General features: G+C 39.8%; 1 protein-coding gene across 1 annotated transcript in view; it reads left to right on the top strand.

Moving 5' to 3' along the window:
• Nucleotides 1-18522, top strand: part of CDC73 (cell division cycle 73) — a 104446-nt gene extending 85924 nt beyond the window's left edge. Inside the window, exons 11-17 of the mRNA XM_081194458.1 lie at nucleotides 3563-3620; nucleotides 6719-6754; nucleotides 6938-7025; nucleotides 10296-10457; nucleotides 12183-12283; nucleotides 15606-15747; nucleotides 17026-18522. Coding sequence (XP_081050584.1) covers nucleotides 3563-3620; nucleotides 6719-6754; nucleotides 6938-7025; nucleotides 10296-10457; nucleotides 12183-12283; nucleotides 15606-15747; nucleotides 17026-17062 — 624 coding nt within the window. The 3' untranslated portion in view covers nucleotides 17063-18522. The remainder of the gene's footprint in view (nucleotides 1-3562; nucleotides 3621-6718; nucleotides 6755-6937; nucleotides 7026-10295; nucleotides 10458-12182; nucleotides 12284-15605; nucleotides 15748-17025) is intronic.
• The last annotated feature ends 6741 nt before the right edge of the window (nucleotides 18523-25263 follow it).

Genomic DNA, 25263 nt, shown 5'->3' with positions numbered 1-25263 from the left:
TCCATTACCTTCAGTGGGTCTGCTGTGAGCATGGCTAGCTAGCATTGCATGCAACCCAGTATTTTGTATGCTGCTGGGGCAAAAGGCTTTGGTTTCCTGAATTGCTCTGTATACATGTAGCTATTCTACATGTAACTTCTAGTGTTACATCTTCTTTTTAATATTCACTAAGTCTTTCCCTTCCAAAGCAGACTTTTGTATCTTTCTTTCAGCTAGGGCACTTAACAGATCCCATCAAAACATTTAAGGGTGTTAGGTAAGGATGCCTTTTGGCCGCTTTATTATTTAATTTTTATTTAAATTACCTGGTAACCACTCTCCATAACCTCGACTTCCATCCTCCGAAGTTAGCAAACTGACACATCACGGCTCTGCTTTACGCAGATGACGCGGTAATACTATCCAGAACCCCCGTAGGGCTTAGAAGAGCACTAAGAAAAATAGCTGCCTATTGTGAGATGGAATGCCTCAAAATAAATTATCAGAACACCAAAATTCTTGCTTTTGGTAAAAAACCAAAGCTCAGAAACTGGAAACATCAAGGCCAAAATTTAGAACAAGTCTCAAACTATAAATATTTAGGAATGGCGGTCCAGGCATCAGGATCCAACAAAATTCATATTAACTCAAATGGGTGTGCTGGAGAAAGATCTGCAAATGTTATCCTTAAATTTTTTAGAACTCAAGGGGGTTTTTATGTCCCCGTGGCACTAAAATCATATAAAGCCAAAACATTGGCACAGCTCCTTTACGGATCCTTTCTGGGCCCGCCTCCTTGTTCATTCCCCTTGAAAGAGTGCAATCCAAACTCCTCAGAGGCCTTCTACAAGTTCCTAGATGCATTTCAAATGCATGGGTCAGACTAGAAACAGGGATGATGAAAGTCAAAGCTCATGTTATTCTAACATCAATATATAAGTGGCTAACTCTGAAACTGCTCCCCCGAGGAATAGCCCCATTGATTCTGAGTGACCAGTTTCAGTGTGGCTGGCAGACAGCAGTCTTAAACACTCTTCAGAAACTGGGCCTTGCTCCCCAAACCTTCATAGCTATGGGCCTGGGCCAATCTAGATCTGTGGTTAGGCAAAGAATCATGGACATAGACAACAGGACTGTACAAGGGTCCCCGATTATAAAATCATAGAAAACAGGAGATACGTAGCCGCTCCAGCAACATATCTCTATTCCCTCGCATCCAGAAATGCAAGAAGGGCTTTCATTCTTGCTAGAAGCTCAGCCTTGCCCTCACTGGTTCTGGAAGGCTCCTATAGAAGAGTCCCTTACACAGAGAGACTTTGCGCCTAGGGGAAATAGGAAGCCCTGAACATATATTTTTTAGATGTCCTTTTTTTGCTGAGATTTGTAAAGACACCATTGACCCTTTGCTGAAGAGGCTCGCCGATCTTTCAGAGAAGTCTAAACTTAATTCTCTCCTCTTAGGCAAAGATCACAAGACGACCTGGCTGGTAGCCAGATTCTGCGCCCAGATTTGTAGGCAATCTGCTCTAATTGTATATTTTATCTTTATGGATGCTGTTTTTATTGTGTTATGCTAGCTGGTCTTTGACCATATTAAAATATCTATCTTATCTATCTTGCTTTCAGAAAGGGAGTGGTGGTGAATGTTCCTTCCACCTGGCTCATTCATTTCCCCCTTACTGATTAAAATCAAGGCATTCTATATGCACTGTCCAGTTAAGCCGTTAAGCCGAGTGAACAGTGGTAAAATGCCTTTTCTGTAGAGCATAGATGCGTGTTGTGTGAGTGAAGTAATGATTTGTCACATCTAGCATTGCAGCTTCCTATGCAAAATGTCATTTCATGACTGGCAGGTTTTAGATATTTGGGAATAAATTGTTTGCTTTAAAGAGGCGTAAATCGTGGGTGATATCATTGTGAAAGAGAAGGAGACTGGATACTGTGCTTCGCACATTGCAAAAGCTGGTGGTTGTATGCCAAGCAATGATTTGTTCACCATATGTAATTAATCAGGCATGTTTTATTGAAGTTCTGTAGGGAGATATTTAACTAAATTCTAGTCTTTATCAGCCGGACGAATGAGAGATGGCCCACTGTGTATCTTTGACTCATAGACGATTGTTTCAAAGAGCCATATTGGGTTTTAATTATCATGAGAGAACATTTAATTCAGATTTCATATAACAGTACCTGTTGTAAAAAAAAGGATACAAATTCAATCAAGGATGTAATCCGCCAGATGCTGCTGCTATTCAAATTGTATTCAGTTCAGTGGGACTTGCTGCCTTCCTGTATTCCATTTAGGTTGTATTAAAATGAATAGAAACTGTGTAGCAGTAGTACTTGTAGCATAGTTGCTGGTGATGTAATCTGCTTACAGACACACAATTTGACAAGCAATGACTTCATTTGACATTCTTCTGAATGTTTTCCTATTTAGATCTGTATATTAGAATTTAAGGGTCCATTTACAGCTGATCGTTTCCCAAAATGGAAATAATTTTTATGTTGTGTAAGCTTGCCTCTCATTTGTCATGAATGCATTCATTTGAGAGCATTCTGCTTTGAGGTTTTTGGATATGTGTAATTGCGATTATATGTTTAGTTGAAAGACTTTCACGTGTGAAGGCATTCGCTGATAATTGGGGGAAGTAGCTACCTACCATTCAGTTCATGAAGTAGCCGACCATTTAGTTTTTGACTGCAGTTTGTAACAAATGGCTTATTAATTATTTCAACTAATTAATTTTAAAATAATCTGCCCATTGCCCATGTGATGAAAAATTACTGTGATTGTTAGCAAACTACTACTACTTGAGAACAAATAGTTGAATTGACATCAGCAGCAGTTATTCAGTGGCATTTCACAGGTGAATGAAAGCAGGAACATAGCAGTAGTTAACACCTAGCTATCTTGTCCAGCATTCTTTTTCTCACAATGACCAGCCCAGATACCTGAGAAGTCCACAAACAGGATATGAGAACAATAGCCATTTTCTGCTGTTGTACCCTAAGTACTAGTATTCAGATAGATGCTCCTTCTGTTCCTTGAGGTAGCCTATAGTCATTGTTGATAACTTATCCTCCATGAATTTGTCTGATTCCCTTTACAGGCTGTCTAACCAGGTGGCCATCACCATGTTCCATGGTTGACATTAAATCAGGGGTGGCCAACTTATGTTTCATGTCCACAGCTTTATTGACCCATGGTCAGCCTTCTGGGGTCCCAACTGTAAAAGTGGGTGTGGTGTAAGAGTAGCTGTGTCCATATAAAAAAAGAACATATTTTTTGTGGGGGTCACCATTTTTTATTTACGTACTGTGGACATCACCCATCTTCAGATAAAGAGTCCAAATGTTGCTATATTTAAACTTTTTCTCTGCCTTTGATTTTTTTCCTAAACAAAACTTTCAGACTTTCTAAAGCATATATTACATTGGTTATGTAAAAAGATGCTGGAAGATGATGCTGGTCTTATTAATTATTTGCTTGAATCGTTTTCCTGGCGAGAAAGAGAGAGTGTTTACGTGTATATGAATAAAAGTTTTATTATATTAAAAGCTGACTTTCCTCTTTCTAAAGGAAGGCGCTTCGGCACGGAAGACCCAAACCCCAGCAGCTCAGCCTGTGCCAAGACCAGGTAAATCTACCTTTTAAAATCAGTATTTCATGTGTATGTATTTATTAATTCATTTGCAGTGTTTATATCCTGCTCTTCATTAAATATTTTCAAACTCAGAGAAGGTAACAAAGTAATAAAATAAAAAGAGAAAAACAATGAGTAAAAATTGCAAAAGCATATAAACAAAGCTAATAAACAACAAATTAACAATTCTGACATAAGATAAACAAGCAAAAACTACAGTGACAAAAATAAAAATTTCTACTTCAGCCAGATATCTAAGTAAAAATGCCAACAATGCAAGACATTCAAACAAATTAAGCCAGCAATGGACTAGGAATAATTCCCATCCCATTTTCCACCAAGGCAGCCTATTCACTCGTTTTCTCTCACACACAACAGGCTCTTACTCTGTGGCATTTGAGCATCTTAAGACCTTTCTCCCTCACTCTTTAACCCATCCAGGCTCTTAACCTGAGTGGTATGTATCCTTACCCATAAGCACTCACAGCAAGAAGCTCTTATGTCTTGTCTGCAGGAAGCAATAGAGCACAAAATGCATGACCTGGCTTTAAATCCGCACTGATTTTAGTATGCATTAGTTGTAGAAAATACTTTGGTCTCTGGCTTTAAATAGTTAGACAGGGGTATTTAACAACCATTATGTCTTGCACTAAGCACCTCTGGGACATACAAATATTTCCAATGTTGAATGGTGAGTCAGGGCATGTCAGTACTATAGTGTTTGGTTTGCTGAACCGCAAAGAATTATGGCTGTTGTAGTTTGGTGAGGATTCCAAAACTGTTGTTAGAGACCCCTATGCAGAACTACCGCTCCCAAGGTCACTGCGCAAAACAAGTGTCTGGCTGTTTAAATTCAAGCTATAGTGGATGTCAAAACCCTTGAGAAATACTCAGTTTATGCTGACAATTAACAGCAACTATCTCTTGAACTGATGCTAAGAATGGATGCCATGTAAATACTGCAAGGCCATGTGAGTATTTTTAGCACCAAATGGTGACTGGATCGTGATGGCAGGCTGGGGAAAGAATAATGCTGTTAAATAGGTACTAAGTAGCTATAGAATAAAGAGAAGTTAGGAGAATAAATTAATGGGGGGGGGGTTCAATGTGAATTGGATCAATTTGTTAGGCATCTTCATTGCAACAGCTCCTTGTGCCCTCCTAATGGAAATAACTATACACTTTTCAACTTTTCCAGATGCAAAATTTGCAGGAATAGGTGTTTTTGTTTGGTTTTGCCTTTGCTTTAAAATGATCATCATCTAAAAGATATTTTAAGATGGAATGCTAATGTAGTTAGACTGGCATAGTATTGGAATTTTTTACTGGTTATGTTATCTTTGCAGCTATGTGCCTATGCTTAGAAAGGTCATACTGCCTGTCATATTTATCTCACCAGGCTGTTGAGAATAAGAATGTGTTTGGAACTGACAGGCAATGATATGAAAAGGGTAGAAATAGCAAGAGCAGAAATACATCTGGATAAGCCGTTGCACATGGGGGTCACACTGCCAGATGCGATTTCACACATATTAACTGAAAGGCCTGTACAGGCCTTCGTCAGTACAAAGGGTGGCCAATATCACGACTGACCTTCCATCCTGCAAGAGTACAAAGAAACAAGCAAAGTGCCATGAAGCATCTGAAGAAAGCATTCCCTCAGGATTTCACTACAAAATGGTTTAATTTCTTTAGTAGTCTTATATATTTATACAGTACCACCAGTGATCATGGGATCTTAACAGAGTTTCATAGGCAGTGTACTATGAAATTTGAAGTCAGCGTTGATGCAATCCTGAAAGCACTTAGTAAAGTAAGTAATTATATAGCTGCAGCTGTCCTCTTAAAGTGTGATGGGTTATGCCAACAGTTGCCCCTTTACATTGCAACACTGCAGGGTGATGCTCTCATGTCCCTTCAAACCTCAGGCATACTTAAAAAGGTAAAGGTGAAGGACCCCTGACAGTTAAGTCAATTTGCGTATGACTCTGGAGTTGCAGCGCTCATCTTGTTTTACTGACCGAGGGAGCCGGCGTACAGCTTCCGGGTCATGTGGCCAGCATGACTAAGCCGCTTCTGGCGAAACCAGAGCAGTGCACGGAAACGCCACTTACCTTCCCGCCGGAGTGGTACCTATTTATCTACTTGCACTTTGACTTGCTTTCGAACTGCTAGGTGGGCAGGAGTTGGGACCGAGCAATGGGAGCTCACCCAGTCACAGGGATTTGAACTGACAACCTTCTGATCGGCAAGCCTAGAGGTTCAGTGGTTTAGACCACAGCGCCACCTCAGTCCCTCAGGCATACTTAGGATTGGGCAATTGCCTTTCCCAGCTGCTCATCTTCTCCCAGTGACGGTGCTGAGACTAGAAAGAGATTTCCTCAGCCCTCGGTCAAGAGTAGTCACCCACAGTGTACCACCCCACAGTGCTGGGAAGTTGTGAGTTGCACTCCATTTTTGTAAAACCTGAAAAGTTACTTGTTGAGTGTTCAGTTGATGAGCTTTCATTTGCTTCCTCAAAGTACAACATTTGAGTCTGAACATTTGCTGAACTGGGCAATTTCTTTCATTGTACTGTATGCCGATTGTGTTCACTGCTAATCAGAATTTGTAACCAACTTCAAACCCAGTCTTAAATTTCCTGGGTTAGAATAAAATCCACGTTTCTGGTAACTGTTGGTGCAGACACAAATGTTCCCCTGCTGGAGGAAATTATGACCAAGTTCTTAAGGATGTAATCTCACCACACTGTAGGAACAAAATGTCATGGCATGTGCTATGCTACTGTGATTCAGAAGAGGAAAATATTGTCCAGTGTTTCTCAGAGAATGGATTTGAAAATAGGCAGAAAATAGTTTTCCCCCTTGTTAGTTGCCTGCTCCGGTATCTCATGCCAGGATCACAAGAGTTGTGAGTACTTCTTAGAACTCACATTTCTACTGCAGCATTAATGCAAATAATAACCAAGTGGCACCACATGGAAGTGAATTAAGGATTTATTATTCCAGGCTAATAAATTTGACTAATCTTATCCAGAATCAAAATTTGTTATATAAAGCAATGATTTTGTGGTTTCTTTTTCCTCTGCACAGTCTCCCAAGCAAGACCACCTCCAAACCAGAAAAAAGGTGAGTTGCTTCTAATTTTGTAAGCCCTATAAACAGCCTATATTTTGTGGCAAATACGAAGTAAGGATTTACAATTAGTTCATAATTTTTTAAGCTGCAGAGCAGGGGGTTAAAAATGATGATGAGAATGTCATTTTGTTAAAATTATGTCTTTGTTTTGTTTTTTAAATTATCTCTCTATAGGATCTCGAACACCCATCATCATTATTCCAGCAGCTACCACCTCTTTAATAACTATGCTCAATGCAAAAGATCTTCTGCAGGATCTAAAGTAAGTAGCTGAGTAAAATATGCTTCGTAAAAGTCAGGTGTAAAAAAATGTAGCTGAAGTTGTAAGTTATTATAGAAACAGTGCATGTTATTTTATATCAGCGGCATTTTGATTTTTTATGACAAAATTGGTGACTACAGCATAGGTTCCTTAGCAGAAACAAAAGAAACACAACAACACTATGATTGTGAGTTCTACAGAACCTCTTAACTTCCATGCAGAAAGCATATAGATACCAGAGGTACACTCAGATCTGAACAAAAATATGGATTTGCTTTTTTAAAGCCTTTTTTTTAAAAAAGAAAAGTTTAGTTTAGGTTTTCTGCCTTTCCTTTTGCCTTTTGAGGCACACTTCGTCTTATATTGTAGGTTGGTTGATGTATTGATTCACAAATCAGTACAGTGGTTGAACCCTGTGTGCATAGGCTCTGCTTTCGTATATTGTATGAATTTTAATTTGATTTATATTTGTAATGTTTTCCTTTACATTGTGCTTAAACTTTAGATTTTAGTTTTCAACATCAAAATAATAAACTTATAAATGAAAAATGTGTGGCAAGAAGAATCTCTCTCCTAGACTTGGTAGCTGAAACGCGAGCGAATCAAACATTTGCAGGTTTTGTATTTGAAGTTCTGCCCTTCTTTCTACACGTCTTTTATGGTCCTCAGGAGGCTGCAACTGTTTCTGTACTTCTGTTAGTCCTATCCCTTTATCATCCCATGAATGCAGTGTTTTGCCACTAAAGATTTGTGACCTTGAGGAGCATTTCTTTGTAGTCTGGCAAATCAGTGTGTGACTGTCATGACTGGCAGTCTAATTTTCATCCGCTGCCTGTATATTTTACACCCCCAAATTAGAGAAGGAAAATCTCACCTTCCATTTAAATTAGTTTGTGCATCCAACTGTGTTTCCTGTTCTCTCTTCTGTGTGTCACAGTGGGTTTTATCTCTGTGAGATACAGTGATGAGAACAGCAAGCATGATCCAAGTTGTCATGCATATTCTCATAAATGGTATGGACAATGTATCTTGCTTTGTTTTTTGGTAAGAGCATCTGTGGAGCAACTAATTAATAAAGATCTAAATGACAGGTATGTTAAAAAAGAGCAATTCTTATAGCACATGGTTTTTATTATGATACTACTTAAGAAGTCTGGGAAATTGCCAACATCTCAGTGTCCTTCCATATTTTGCTTATCTAAAAATTGTGAATTATACTTTGACCTGGTGTGGATGAAAAAATAAGTCATCTCCTAACAATACTGAACCACGTCACTCCAAATCTATTGGTGGTTTGCCACTTCAATTTCTTCTCTTGTGAGTCCCAAACAAAGAAAGGAGGTTGGCTTCTTAGTTAGGAATTCCTGGAGCATAACACTTTCCCATCGTTATGTTCTCACGTTTTGTAATTGGCTGCCTTCACCCAGTGGCATGTTACCCATGTTGGGAAAATGTCATAGTGCTCCACTTATTGCAGGAAGTGTTACTGAGACTGTGCTGAACTGAAGAAAAGAATATGGAAGGCTTTAAAATGCATTTTCAAGGAAATGCTGCTAAGTTGAAAGTAATTAAAAATGAGGGACGTGGGTCAGCTAACGTTTAGATGCCATGTTTTCTAGTGTGCACACACAAAAATGTTGAAATTGTGCTTTGGCATCTTTATTAATAAAATAAAATTATTGTTATTGTTATTATTTTTCAGAAACCACTTCTGATTTGCATTTTATTGTATTTGTCCTTCTAGAAACCTAATTCCAGCGATAATAAGAGTTACTAGAATTTGTAGGTGGACAAAACTAATTTGATTGGGGTTTAGAAAAAACACACACACTGAGCTCACTCTCATCTTTATTCTGTAAACTGCTCTGAGATCTTATGATGAAGGAAGGGCGGTGTTTGTGTGGAGAGATGGATGGATGGACGGACAGATAAATAGAAAGTCAAAATTGCCATTATTTCTGGATTTATTTTCTTGAGATAATAAAAGTAAGTTATTTTGTTTGCTTCTTATTGAAAAGGTACTCATAAATAGCAGATCTGGGGTTCATATTTTCCTTAATTCGTCATGTTTCTCCAGGTATCTCATTAAAGAGCCAGGTTTAAGGCACCATAAGTGTTAACCTTCAATAAACTTTTTCCCCCATAATGCAAAGGAGATCAGTATGTGAATATTAATAGTGCACTTTCTGTGTTCAATTTAAAAGGGAGAGATTGTCTTGATCGCTAGCTCAAAAAGGAAGCAATTGGTCAGTAATTGTACTGCTATTGACCATTTCTAAGAAGAAACTATTTATTGCTTCTGAAAGCAAGGAAATTCAATAAATGCATTGTTTAAATATGATGTTTGTTTTCAGTTGTTTATATTGCTAGAACCTAAAATGTACGTATTGGGATTTGGCAATGAGCTGTCTAACCATTTCTTTTTCACCATATTTATGCTCCTAATGTGTTGCTGTCATGAAAACCTCTCTGGATTTGTCTAATTCAGATTCCTTCTTTTACTCGAGTTTACCTTCCATGGCACTACTGAACATTATCTTCCATGCATCTAAACACGTCATGAAATGTTCAAATAACTGGGAGAAATTTCCTTCTTGTTCCATTGTTGCTACTTTGGTGGCTGTGGGGTTAATGAATTTGAATATATGTAAATTGATGCATGTCAATTAACAGAGTTTGATTTCTTCTCTTCTGAGAGACATCTAGCAGTTGATACGGTACATCCTTGCAGCCAAAACGAACTGTAAGATTAGGCTCCTAGGCATGTAGGCTTTTTTGCAAGACTGCCAAGCCATCCTTGTCTTTAATAAAAACTGAATCCTGTGAAATGTTACAAACTAACAAATTTATTGTGGCATAAATCTTTGTGGACCACAGCCCACCTACATCTGACAAAGCGAGATCTGGCTCACAAAAGCTTATGCTGCGATAAATTTGTTGGTATATAAGGTGCCATAGGACTTTTTGTTACTTTTCAGGCGTAGACTTAACACACCTATCCATCTGGAATTTATTTCTAGTGACACCATTTGTGGTGTAAAATACCCATTTAAATAGCATGCATGTCTCTATTTTTTGGAGTAGCCTAGAGATTTTCTGAAATTATTTTGATCAATTTAGAGGCTCTGTTAGCTGGTATTGTTCAGTGATTCCCCGTGATTCTGTCCAATTTCTGATTAATCTCTTGACTGTGTAATGTCTGCTTTACCTTGACTGCACCAAATCAATTAGTCCCAGTCTGTTTATTTTCTCATCGTGCTTATATTTAAGGTTTGTGCCATCTGATGAAAAGAAAAAGCAAGGTTGCCAGCGAGAAAATGAAACTTTAATACAGAGAAGGAAAGACCAGATGCAGCCTGGTGGAACTACAGTCAGTGTTACAGTACCGTATCGTGTGGTTGATCAGCCTCTAAAACTTATGCCTCAAGATTGGTAAGGGAGAGTGAAATTTTGCTGCTGTTGCTGTTTCCCTACTGCTGACAATAGAGCTAGGATACAGCTCCCTTGAAGCCAAGTACTGTCCACTTACTTTCATTTCTGGAAATAGCCATTCTGGCATCATACCTTCTCATTGAATATTTGATTGCTAACATGGCTATGTCAAATGGGCACAATCCCAGCACATTTCCGAGCACAATTCATAGTGTTAGTGCTGACTTTTAAAGCCCTAAACGCCCTTGGCCCAATATACCTGAAGGAGCGTCTCCACCCCCATCATTCAGCCCGGACACTGAAGTCCAGTTCCGAGGGCCTTCTGCCGGTTCCCTCCCTGCGAGAAGGGAGGTTACAGGGAACCAGGCAGAGGGACTTTTCAGTAGTGGCACTCGCCCTGTGGAATGCCTCCCATCAGATGTCAAGGAAATAAACAAGTATCTGACTTTTAGAAGACATCTGAAGGCAACCCCGTTTAGGAAGTTTTTAGTGTTTGATGGGTGGGGTAATGATGATGATGATGATGATGATAATTTGTTACTAAGAGTGTTCCTTTGGGACACTCATGAAGAGAGCACTGAGTTATAGGTCCTCTTAAACTGCAACGTTCCATAGTTGTCTGGGTCTACAAAATCCACAATGGCCATTGTTTTTTCCATCAAAAGAGCATTATGACAGTGGGTCACTTCTAATGTGATTAGCAGAAAGTATGTTTCTTTTTCCCAAATTGCAAACAAAACTGTCAACTCTCTTGGGGGAATGCAAAAGAGAGATTCTCATGACCTTTTTCTCCCTGCTTCCAAATTCTCCTTTTTCTGTGCTCATGGTGACCTGTCCAGGTCATGGCTCAGTATGGATTAAGATTACATGATACAGGAAGAGTGGGAGCGTTTTGGCGAGTATTTAAAGAGATACAACAAGCAAATAAATTTCCAAGTAGGGTTAGAAATATGAGCAGCAGTTAAAAATAGTATGATAAAAGTCTAGAATGATTTGGGTGGTACAGTGGTACCTCGGTTTTTGAGTGTTTCGGAAGCTGAAAGCAGAAAACCCAGAAGTAATTGCTTCCGTTTTTGAACACGCCTTGGAAGTTGAACGGCTTCTGCTGCATTTTATTCCTTTTTTCTCCATTGACTTTGCTAACTGCCCTTTGCGCCTCTGTTGTTGAAAGTTTCGGAAGTCAAATGGTCTTCCAGAACAGATTATGTTCGACAACCGAGGTACCACTGTATTAAAAGGATATGCAGCAAAAAAATGAATAAATAAGGAACCATGGGAGGTTGGAAGTCTTTTGATATGAGATTAACAAAAGAAACTGTAATATGTGTATATTAAGTCTGTGAAAATGCATAAATAAATTCAAATAATTCTCCACTGGAACTATTTCCCATCTTAAGGAACAACAATAAACTCTTTCCAACTAAGAGAGAGAGAGAGAGAGAGAGAGAGAGAGAGGGAGAGGGAGAGAGAGAGAGAGAGATTACATGTGCAGTCCATGTTCCTGGTTAGCTTTGTTGTTGAAGATTTCCAGGCATTGTTCAATGTCTAAATACATTTAATAAGACCGGGATCAGATATCCACAAGACGTGAACAGTTCAAAGTTCTTATGCAGTGGAGAAAACTTTATGTGAATAAATTCTTAGCTTTTGGAACACTGCAGGAAGTAAAAGACATTTTAAAGCTGAACACTCTGGTATTCATTGTTCTCATCTTTCTTTTTTTAGGGACCGTGTTGTGGCTGTGTTTGTACAAGGTCCTGCTTGGCAGTTCAAAGGCTGGCCATGGTTGCTACCTGATGGATCACCTGTTGATATTTTTGCAAAAAGTAAGCCTTCATTTTCAGCCAGCTAATTCTCTGCCACATGTTTTAATTATGAATTACCAACATTGTATTATTTTGATGGAGGCGTTAACATCCAAGGAACCATTTTCATCTATATTGCCAGGGAGGAGGGATGTTGCCAGGGAGAAATGTTTGCAACCCTGCCTACTAAAACCTCCTGACATAGAATAGTCAGGCATATATTCCATTAATCACTTGCAGCTGAACTTCTTAGTATTGCAGTTTCCCATCTGTTATTTTAGATTAGAACTATGTCCCTTAGCCAGCACACTTGCATCATTGAAAAACAATGCAACAATCCAGTTCTGCCGAACTTCCACCTTCCATCATATACACTCAAGTTGTTGCGAAAATCAAAATTGCTGGGACAAAATGGTACTCTGGGAAGCATTAGGATTTAAATGAAGCTCATCGCTCCTGACTTTCATACATGCAGAGAAGCTCAAAGTTCTTCCACGAGGAAACTGGCTTTCTTCCACAAGGAAGATTAACAGAGATTTAGAATTGTTTGCTGTAGATTGAAAGTTCGGATAAATAAATAAATTGAAAGCTGATTGCTGTAAAATCCAAGAAAAAGTCTAAATGTATCATGCAAATCCGGGATTAGACTCCCATCTAGATAGAGCACATCAGACTATTTCTCAGTATCTCACAATAACACTTTATGCTGGCTGAAATCCTATAAAGTGTCACTTGGACAAAGCTTAAAATAGTACTCTCTTTATCCTATGTTTTCCAGGCTACAGCGCTTGACCTCTTGTGAAATAATTTGTTTATTTTTGGACCATATGCCAATTGCTTTTGTCGAGAATAATTTCTTTTATCCTTTCATTTCAGAGATGTCTGTATGGAAGTAGATATTTTCAGTGCAGAGTTCCGTATTTTGGCATTTTAACCAATATGAATATTTTATCTGAATGTCATTTTAAAGGTCTACTTGCAATCACATGTTAATGCAAGTCTATTGAACTTGAAGGTCACTTTTAGTGGATTGATTCTTGTTCAATACATTTTGCTCCTAACTCAAAGGATCTGTTTGACATTCATAGATTTCTTTGTAAATGCATATATCCTTGATATACTTTGTGTACTTCTTTTAAAAGGAAAGGTTGGTATAACATAGTATGATAATAATATTTTTATTATAAATTCTAGAAGATGTCCTAGATACATAAAGTTGATGTACTTAAAGGATTTTTTGTTGATACCAAAAAAGTTTTAATGGAAGAAATTCCACCTTCAGGCAATTTGTAATACTGGTTGCAAGTCCTATGCATTTTGTGTGTGTGTTGTGTGTAAAATATAGAAGCAATTAGATAAAGATTTCCATGGTTCGATATGGTGATCTTAAGATTAAGTTCGTGGTTGATTTGCTATGGTGGGGCTATCACTTTACAAACTCTGCCATGTGGTTACGACTCATATTACAGAGGTAATATATTTAAGTGCCACTCTAATGTAGTGTTGTGACATCTGAAATTGAGACTTTGTTGAGATCTTCAGAGGGCATGTTTTAATGCAGTGCTTCCATTTTTTTAAAGTGGACCTGGATGACTGAAACAGCCTCTTTGGAAACAAAACATGAGCACACTGACTTCTTATCCAGGATAATTGTCCCATTCACCTTGCTGTACTTCTGCCTCAGAGACGCTGACAACAGCATATCATTTCTATAACTTATCTGGCACACATATACCCCACAGCAATACTCATGAAGCAAATTCCTTTAGCCTGAGGAAAAACAACAAAACTATATATAACATGGAAGCTAAATACACTTTAAAAATATTTCCAAATTGGTAGTCTTCAGGGCTGATGTGTTTTGTTTTGTTTTCATTTTTTGGTGATGGGGGGACACACTTCTGTCAAAGTACTCTGAAACACCAAAGTTATGGGTTAGCTCCAAATGTCACCATCCAACTTTTCATGTAGTAGAGGAGAACATTTTTGCTTATTTCCTTTCATCTCCCCCTTACTATTCCAGAATGCCCTCCCCCCCCAGCAGATTTTCAGAGGATGCAAGAAGTGGGAATCAGGCAATGTGCCCCCACTTCAATGGGCAACCGCAATGTGGACTCAAGCCATAGCTTTTATCCAAAAATTTGTGATTGACCAACAACAAATAGAAAGAATTGTAAACTGATTTTGAATCAGTTGAATTAATCAGTAAAAAAAAAAAAACTTACAATGGACTAAAAGGGGGCCTCCAATTAATTGGGCAGTTAAATCTATGTCATTTTTATTACAAGCCCTTATGAAAACTACATGTAGCCAGTAGCCTTTTATAAGTTTCATTTCCCTTTTACGTCACATAGGAGGGAATGCTGCTTCTAAGGTGATGCCTGGTTCCACACATTGTTGTTTAGTCGTTTAGTCGTGTCCGACTCTTTGTGACCCCATGGACCAGAGCACGCCAGGCACTCCTGTCTTCCACTGCCTCCCGCAGTTTGGTCAGACTCATGTTTGTAGCTTCGAGAACACTGTCCAACCATCTTGTCCTCTGTCGTCCCCTTCTCCTTGTGCCCTCCATCTTTCCCAACATCAGGGTCTTTTGCAGGGAGTCTTCTCTTCTCATGAGGTGGCCAAAGTATTGGAGCCTCAGCCTCACGATCTGTCCTTCCAGTGAGCACTCAGGGTTGATTTCCTTAAGAATGGATACGTTTGATCTTCTTGCAGTCCATGGGACTCTCAAGAGTCTCCTCCAGCACCATAATTCAAAAGCATCAATTCTTCAACGATCAGCCTTCTTTATGTTCCAGCTCTCACTTCCATACATCACTACTGGGAAAACCATGGCTTTAACTATACGGACCTTTGTTGGCAAGGTGATGTCTCTGCTTTTTAAGATGCTGTCTAGCTTCCACACATATATGTATCCAAAAACCAAGAAACTGTGTGTCCAGCTTCAGAAATACTATTTTTTCATATTTGATATTTATTCATTAAAATGTGTTTCAATTAACATTTATTTGATTGGATTGTGGGCCTAACAAAAATGCAAGCCATTATATTGAAACAGCTCCTTAGAATAAGGACAGAAATCAGAGTATTCTTCTAAAAACTCATGACACGGAAGTTGGGCATTAGGGCTAGTTCACAAGGGCACCATAGTTGCCACTGTAAGCTCCTAGCTGGATCACAGAAATGAACCCTAGCTTCATGTACAGCGATATCCCTACACACTTCTGTGGCAACTGGTCTTGTTGTGTCTTCTGTTTCTGAATCGCAGTCTTCCAAAATGAGTTTGGGTGTTAAGAGTTATTTTAATTGTGATATCTTTTTTTCTCATTCCTTTCTTTCATAGTTAAAGCTTTCCATCTTAAGTACGATGAAGTCCGTCTAGATCCAAATGTCCAGAAATGGGACGTGACACTGTTAGAGCTCAGTTACCACAAACGGCACTTGGACAGACCAGTGTTCCTGCGTTTCTGGGAAACATTGGACAGGTAAATATCACTCTGAAGGGAGGGGGGTGCATTTATATTTTTAAATAAAAGCCATCTGTTGAAACTGGCAAGTTATTAAAAACAATAGTCAGATACCCACCACATAAGGCCAGTTTGCTGCACTGTTGCAAATTACATATTAATAAGCAATACACAAGAACATCTGTACTGATTGGGATTCCTGATCACTTCTCTAATACTCTGCTCTCCAACCTGTACCAATAGCAGCTCATAAAGAGTTTCTACAGCTTAACAGATGTCTCCCCTTGCACAATATCCTCCATTTTTAGAGATCTTGCTCAAAGTGAGCTCTTACCTCCCCCCCCCCCCAATTATTTACATCCAAACTTAAGGTAACAAATGCAAAGCTAAATATTTTTAGCATTTTATCTAGAGATGTAAAACATTTAGAGCAAAGATACAGCAGTTTGATTAACTGGAATCGGTCGTATGGAGTAGATTACACCAGTTTGGAAAAGACACGCAGGTGCCAAACCATTTCATAGCACCTTTTAACCTTAAATGGCTTGGGACCAGGATACCTGATGGACTATTGAATGAACTTGCCCTGTCATTAAGAGGGCATTGCTCAGGGTCCCCCATCATCTAAAGTAACCCGGGTGGTTATTAGAGACAAGGTCTTTTCCATTGTAGCAACCTGTTTATGGAACTCCCTTTCTATAGAATTTTGTTGAATTCCATCTGTATTTCCTTTCCGTGGCAGGCAAACATTTTTTAAAAAAAGAAACATTGCCCAGGCTTTTTAGTTTTGTTTCCATTTTACTCTAGATTTTTAACTGCCTGCTAAATCTGTCGTTGCTGGATTGTATTGTATATTATTTTGTAAGCCACTCAGAGCTTTGACCGAAGAACTTCTGATAATAACGTTTTAAATAAATAAATACTCTGCAAGTACTATTTCAGTTTATGTCATTTGCCCTCCTCCGATTTATCGCTGAAGTCCATTTTCGGTCTGTCAATCAGAGTAGTGAAAGATTTACTTTAAAAATCTATTGATGGAGAATTAGTTGTTGTAGTTGACACACCACATCTGTGTCATTCAGATGATGGGGGGGGCAGTTGGAACAGATGATAGCTAGTTACAAATGCAAAAGGAGGGGAAAAAACAATTTATTGCTTTACCATTTTCCTTAGCTTAGTTTCTTACATCTTGGGTTGTTAACATCACTTTTGCAAGAGAGAGAATGCATGCCTAAATTTACATATTTATGCAGCTGCTACAAGATTCTATAATGGTGATTTTTCTTTACATTGCAGGTACATGGTAAAACACAAATCCCACTTGAGATTCTGAATTCTTGACTGCCATTTTGTTTTCTCAAACTTTGGATTGAGAACTTTGAAAACTGCTCTGGTCTACAGAGAGGAAGGAGTTCTCCTTGCCCGCATTTGTCAAAAACATTATACAGATAAAGAAGGGAGTCATTGTTCAATCTTTTTATAAGACCTCGTTGGATCATCATGTTGCAATGACAAGCCCGCAGCCAGTCGTCATTACAAGCAAGGGACTTTGCTTAAAACTATTTTTTAATAGCATAAACCTTCTAGCCTGCAATTCAAATGTATATTTTGATAGCAAGCCATTTCTTCTCCATTTTGTTAAACTAGCAACATTTTTACAATAACGTTTCTGTTCATCAATAGGATATAGGGTGATTTTCATGAAAGGTTACGAACTTGTGTGTGTATGTATATATAGATATAGAGGTAGATGTTCTAAACCACTTCGCTTCTGAGCATAGTTCTTGGTTCTTTGCTTTCTCGTTTCACTTGTGGAAAACCTTTTGATTTGATTGGTATTATCTTCTAGTCTAAAGAACTCTAGGAACTGAGCAAAGTGAAGGCTGCTTTAGATGAATCAAATTGTCATTCTGTATATGTACTGTATATTCTTTCAGACTTTGGAAAAGGGATGAATAAATCCAAACTGGCTTCTTTTGTTATGATGATAGTTTACCAAAACTGTAAAAAGAGTAATTACGAATACATTTGAATTTTAAACACCCTCCTTGCAGATTCCCTAATTTAAAACTGCATGTGCATAATCCTCACATGGAGGTGTATATAAAACTCTACACACACAAGAATATTGTCAAGAGATTCAGGGCGTCTGGGATTTTTAAAATCTGAGTTGGCAAAATAGAATAATAGAACCAGTTCTTTGAATTCCAATACGTGTAGACCATTTCTTCCTTAGACTTTGTTCTTAAATTACGTTGGCAGTATGGGAAACATAGCAAGCCACGCGGGGGAAACCCGTTTTTCGAAGTTCAGTGCTGGCGTAAGCGAGGGGATGCAGTGCAGATTCTTCCCGCGGGTCCAGGGCTTTTCTCAATATCACGGGGATGTGCAAAGGAATGGCATCCCACTCTGCCGGAGTAATGTAGGAACCCAGTCTCAGTGCCATAAGAAGTTCAAAGTCACCCAAGTTCCAATTACAGCTGGTTAAACCAGTTTTTCAGCATTCGCATGAGATAGAAACTTTTCAGTAACCAAAGAACCTGTTTGCTTGATCAGGAATGAGCAAAGGAGAGGCAAGAAAATACTGATATTTCTGTGAGTCTGTATTTTATAATATAGTTGCTGAATGCTGCATATCAGTGGACATGCAAAATGATCCTTCAACATTCAGTTTCATGTGGATTTTTTGAGATGAAGAAACTACGTATTTCTGTTTTTCAAATCCAGAACCATGTTTTTATGCTGAGTGTCTGAGGTCTGACAGAAGTAAAATATTCTCCATATTCTTCCTTAGTTTTGCTTTTATTTCCATTTTCCGACTGGTTCTTTGTATATTGTTTCCAAAATGAACTGTTAAGGCTTTTCTTACTATCTCCTTCTTAAGATGCAGTTGAGATCTAAATGACTTTCTGAATACTTTTCATATTTATTTCTAATATACGGAGACTGTGACTTCTATTTTGTTGTAGTTAGAGCAAGTATCAATTTTTCAGCCTTTCAGTGCTTTTTTTAGTGATGTTAAGAATTCGCAATGGTAGTATTTTTGAAAGAATATCACAATAGAACTAGATGAACTAAATCAGGAATGGAATGTGTTTTTAAAATAAAATGGGGTTTCAGAAATCACTCATAACACTGACTTTTCCAGCACTTTTATTCAGCACTATGAAGAGCCAGAGCTGCTCTTAAACCTAAATGATGGGGTGCAATTAAAACTGTTGTTTGTACACTCTGTTTTTTTCTTTTTCTTTTTTTTACTTATGAAAAAAGAACCATACAATTTGAGATTTTATAAGTTTGTAGAATTGTGATTGTAACACTGTCACATTTTTGGAACACAGATTACCTTGAAATAGAAAGGCAATACAATGTAAGAATCACATGATCAAAATGAGTGTGTGGCTCCCCTCCCCCCCCCATTTTAAATTTACATCGACTCTGTATGGTAAGTGTGATGACTATAGGGGTTGCACGTGTGTGTGTGTGTGTGTGTGTGTGTGTGTGTGTGTGTATGTAGTACTAGGGGCTATGCCCCTGCTCACTTGACTCACCACCACCCGTCACCAAAAACCACTGCTTCCCCTTACTCCTTGCCCCAACTCCCTCCCCTTAGACCTCATTTGGGCTGCTGTCTACTTACTTGCCTGACCACTAGCCCAGTGATGGCTAAACTTGGCCCTCCAGCTGTTTGGGGACTACAACTTCCATCGTCCCTAGTTAACAGGCCAGTGGTCAGGGATGATGGGAATTGTAGTCCCAAAACAGCTGGAGGGCCAGGTTTGCACTAGCCCATCCACCTGCTGACCCTCTGGCACAGCTGTAATAGCCCAGGAACTCTTGAGAGCCTAGCTTGCTGCCATGCTGTAGTTCACACCGCCACCTGTATGTTGACAAGCAAACTACAGTGTGATGACATCCTTACATTTCTAATACATGTACAGACATTTCAAGCATGTGTACTTCCTTACTGCAGTTTGGGAGGGCAGTGCCAGAACATCTTCAGGCTCCAGTTGCCCTGTGAAAGGGTCAAGAGGAAGGTCACAAGTCCACATCATCTTGAATGAAGGTAAACTTTGCTTTCTGTACGTATGAATCCAAATCTTCAAAATGCGGGGGCACGGAAGATCCTACCTTGATAAGGATTTACTATTTTTTCTGAGTCTGTTCAAATGCTACATTTCAAAGAAACAAGCAAGGGGAGATCTCAAAACCAAAGAAGTTTTAGGACAACACACCTCTTTTCATTTCTTAACCAGGGTTGTAGAGCCATATGTGATGAGTGCTATAAGTCCAGAAGGACTGTTTAACATGGGATCAAGGATGATGCAATTGACACCAGGTAGATGGTTTATGTCCGCTTTGTTTTTGACGTTTGTTTTCAGTTGATGCATAAAACATGCCACTTGTTCTCCATGGAGGCTGTGAAACAATCTTATTGGTACAGCTTCTGAGTCTCCTGCCCAGTGAAATATGCCTTCACTTGGTAGTGCTTGCGAACACTCTATATACAAAACAGAAGCTGGCCAAAATTAATGGCTTAGATGGTGATTTTAAAATTTAATGTTGCAGAGCTGTGCTCATTTTCATTCAGGAGCTATAACTAATGCCAAGCACTTTATTAAAGCAATGTGTTCATGAAAAATTAAACACTCCCGCCTGGAGGAATTGTTGGCCTAGCAGGTTAAAGTTCGCCCGGCATGCTGCCGGCAATTGTCAATGGTGCAATATACCATGTAAATCTGATTCTGTGGATGTCAAATTCTGGCAGTTCGAATAGCCTTATAATGAACATTGCAGGGTCGTTATAATACCGGCATCCTTGATTATTAGAATTTTGCCTAAGCAGTCTGTTACAGTCTTCCTCTTGCCCGAAGACCTTGTCAATGTTTCTAGATCGCTCAAGGAACGCAGAGAGATCACCTGGAAATACGGGGCGGAATTTCACCAGCATGATCCTGGTAATTTCACATGGCATTTGTCATCTCCATAATGCAGGCCTCCCGTGTAGCTTGCTCCTCTCTGATGAGCAATATAAACTCCTATGAAATGGGATGTGCTTAGTGAAGCAGAACCCATGCTGGTACGAAGCATCTGCTGGCAAGCAGTGCAAGTTAACTTGGATTCATCCTTCATAAAGCACAAGCCATTATAATAATGCTTACAAATGAGCACATACCCAAACAATAATCTTAACTACTGGAAGGTATTTTAATCCACGAATGAATGATGGAGTAATATATAAATTTCCATGTAGGATATTGCTACTCTTACGTTTAATTTTCATCTCGTAATTTTCCCCCCAGCGTGCTTCTTTCAGAGCTGGAAAATAAGATAAAATATGGATCTGCCTTCTACAGAGTTGGTTATGGGTCTACCTGACCCAAGGCCTGTCCACTTTGACAGGGAGAAGCTCTCTAAAGTCTCAGGGTGATAATTTAATTTTAGATTTTGGGCGTTGAACTTGGAATCTTCTGTGAGCAAAGGATATTCTCTACCACTGAACTTTGCCCCTTCCCTACAATATAGTGTTCCATCTTGGACCAGTCATCCAAGAGAAGGTTAGCCCATTCTAATGATGACCTGTTTATCCAGATATTTTATTTAGTACATTTATATTCTGCCTTTCTTTCCTTATGGAACTCAAGGCAACGTGCATAGGATTCCTGGGTGATCTGCCATCTAGGCACTAACCCCACCCAAATGTGTATAGATTCAACAGGGGGATGTGTTACGTGCCTGGACCAATCCCTATGTCCAGGATAGCTGCTATGGTCCACTTGTCGGTCAGGGTGAACTTGTTTTAGTGATTGTGATGGATCTTGCCCATGATTTAATGGTCTCAAGACGAATCATCATACAAGCAGCATTTTCAACAGTGGAAACCAACCTTAAGCCGGAAAGTCTTAAATTTACATATCAATGTTACAACAATGACTACCATTCAACAACTATAGTTGAGACCATTGCGCATGATGGGTCCACATTTAAGGCTCAATCTCAAATGAAAAGTACTTTTACCTATAAATTTGCACCAAGCCAACTTAAAAGTGCTTACATTTGGCTAGACTGTGATCAGCATCCTTAATATATTTTAATTCTCAAATGTAACTCTGCCTTTTTTGGGGGGGGGGAATGGGAAATAGACATAAATATTATGTGTTCAAACATTAAAATGTGCTTTGTTTCTGATTATTGCTTATCCGTCTTTAAGCCTGTTTTTGCAATTCCTTGAGAATCTGCTGAAAGCAATGGGGGATTTCACATCATGGTTTTGGCTCACCCCAAGCTGCTACAGCATATAATAATCAAAATTTTAATAGGCTTGAGATAAATTTTACTAACATGCTTCAGGGAAGGAAACTGGATATTTTTATTAAAAAAAAAACACCCCATGGTTTTCTCAAGAATGAATAAATCCTTGCACATCTATCAAAAACTCCACTCTTGTGGTTTATCCCCACAACAGCTACTCACCATGGGTTATAGTAAAGCAAACAGTCTATTTTGTCAACACCTAAATGATACTGAGCATCAATAACTTGGCCACAATAAGGAAATTTTGCCCATGGTATGACCATTTTCCATCTTCCCACTTTGATTCTCTGGCACCCTATCTGTATAACGTAGCAATTCCAAAATATAGACGCGCTTTTACACTCGCAAGATTGAATGTACTGCTCTCAGCTGTACTTGAGGGACGATTCCAAAAGATTCCACATGAAAAACGCGTATGTCCCTGCGGAGATGGCAGCTCCGAATCAGTGGTGCATGTCCTCCTGGCTTGCACTCTTTATAAAGACCTGAGGAATGAGATTATCCCCCCTCTTTTATTGTCCATTCCGGGTCGCCCAACCACTGCCACAGTGTCTTTCCTCCTGGCAGATCAAGAGGAGCAGATGACTGCAAAGGTTGCAAGGTTTTTAGCTGGGGCAATCAGAATAAGGTCCACTATTTCAGTGTTTCCCAACCGGTGTTCCGCGGCACACTAGTGTGCCGTGAGACATCGGCTGGTGTGCCGTGGGAGGAAGGCGGGCGAGTCGGGCGGTGAGAGGCGGCGGCGGCGGCGAGGATCCGCGTCGAGCCGGGGGCGGCTCCGCGGTGGTGGTGCCGAGCGGCGGGGCAGCGCGCGCAAAAGGGAGGATCGCGAGACAGCGGAGGAGGAGGAGGCCGGCATGTCCGGGCAGCAGCAGCAACAACAGCAGCAGCAACTCCCGGCGACAGCTCCTCAAGCCCCGCCGCCGCCCCCTCCTCCGCCCGCTATCGCCGCCACCACCACAACAGCCGCCGCCGCCTCAGCTGCCCTCGCTCTGCTGCCTCCTCCCACCCCGGCAAGGGGGAGGGAAAAAACTTTCGCTTTTGTGCGTCCCTCCCGGCGTGACGCTGCGCGCTGACGTCACGGGGCGGGGCTTTAATGGTGGTGTGCCGCGAGATTTTTTTCCGGCTCACAGGTGTGCCGTTGCCCAAAAACGTTTGGGAAACACTGCACTATTTGACTGCTGATTCAGGACCCCAAACTGTTTTTTATACAATCGATTTTTTATTTTGTTCTGTGTGTATCACAATGTTCGTTTGCTGCTATGGCCGATGGCTAATGCAAATAAAGTTTCATTCATTTAATTTCATTTCTTGCACATCAGATGAACACCCAGAACCATCTTTTGAATTGTGTGTCAGATCCAAGTGAGAAACTGGTTTCTAACATGCGGGTTTGTTTTCCTTTCATCAAAATGAAAGGAAAGTTCAAGCGGTCATGTTTCACATGGGACCAGCCAGGCCTGCTACCACTTTTGACAATCCTCAAGGATTGGCTGAAGAGTAGAGGACATAGTAGCTATGAATCAGTAGAGCAGAAAAGTGAAAGGAGAGAAAGAACATGTGATGGATGCAGATGGAAATAATGGATTCAGCAAGATGGCTGAATACATGTAAAGACACATTTAAGGTGGAACTGTGGGAACGTCAAAGACTGATTTATGCTGTTGTTTTTAGTATTCATGTAGGGGAGACATAAATAATGGAAATACTGTTGTGATTTGATATTGTGTACTAGGAGGCTGGGAATCCGGTGTATGTATCAGGGCCAAAACATATGTATTAACAATTTATCTCCAGCCTTTTTGCCCATGGCACTCAAGGCAGCTAGAGTGCCAATAGAAATTAGTCAAGAAGCCAGAGCATTAAGAAAGCATAGAACAGTGAATGAAAACACAAAGTTGGTCAGCCCATATTATGTTTGTTTTACGTGCTTTTTGGACAGGGGTATGAGGTTTTCTGCGATACACCAAAAGACTCCGCTCACAGTGTAATTGTAATTTCACAATGGCACTTGAACGTTTTTATAAAAAGTGGGCCAAAGAATTTGGAGTAAAATCCACATAATTTCAATGAGAGGACACCAGTGGCGCTTACATAATGTTTTATTGGGACTGCGTTGTGCCTGAGACAATGGCTGATCAATCAGTTGCCATCATTCTTTAGTCCCATCTTTGATAATCTGCTGGAATTTTCAGCACAACTCAGAGATTAGTTTATCCGCAAACCCTAAAGATGCATTTCAAAATCTGCAGCAACACAAAGGAGCAAGAAGCTGAGATGCAGGTTCCCACTGAGCTATAAAAAGAAAAATAGAATAAGGGGGTGCTGGGAGCATCAAAGAAGCTATGTATGTTCGCAGTAGCTCGAGGCAACGGCTTTATTTTAGCTAACTTTGTAGTTATTTCACAGTGCTTTGGGACTGAAGGTTATGGAATGGGTAGGCAAGCTTTCCCATTATCTGAAATGCCAAGAGAGACTACTTTCAGACTCTTGAGTTCTGTGTTTAATATTACTATTTTACAGGATGTTATGCACATGTAATTAACAGGGAACAGTGGGATGAAAGTAGCCCTTTTCTCTTTCGTTCATTGCAAGCATCAGCCACAGTTCATGCGTACTTCTGTGTGCAGCTTTAAAAACCTTTGGGACCTACAACAAAAAGCCAGAGTGCTGGTGCTCAGAATTCCAGTCTTCCATTCTTTCTTCCCTGTCTTTTATTTTATTTTTTCCCTGGCGCACATTGGTCTGTTTAGGGCGATACTACAGTAGGCCAAGTAAGTTTGAGTGAAAACTTTCTCTCGTTTAAAAGGTTTCTTTTTTTTAACTTCTGCAAACAAGTTTCCCCAAGCCTGCTGACACTGCCTCTTGTGGGTGGGTGGGTGGTGCTGTTTTGGCTACCTAAGCAATGGCACTCTCACAGCATGAACATAAGAAATAGAGGGAATTATTTCTTCCTGACAATGCTTCCTAATGCATGCATGCGTCAAATGTTGCCATTAGTTGAACTGCACAATTGTCCATAGCCCCAAGTGTCAGTGTGTTCAGTGTTCCAGCAGAGTCTTGCAATCATAGAATCATAGAGTTGGAAGAGACCACAAGGGCCATCGAGTCCAACCCCCTGCCAAACAGGAAACACCATCAGAGGACTCCTGACATATGGTTATCAAGCCTCTGCTTAAAGACCTCCAAAGTAGGAGACTCCACCACACTCCTTGGCAG

Source organism: Podarcis bocagei (genome assembly GCF_964188305.1).
Source record: "Podarcis bocagei genome assembly, chromosome: 5".
Lineage (NCBI taxonomy): Eukaryota > Metazoa > Chordata > Lepidosauria > Squamata > Lacertidae > Podarcis > Podarcis bocagei.
Note: the sequence above shows the minus strand (reverse complement) of the source record. Positions and strands in the feature narration are given on the sequence as shown.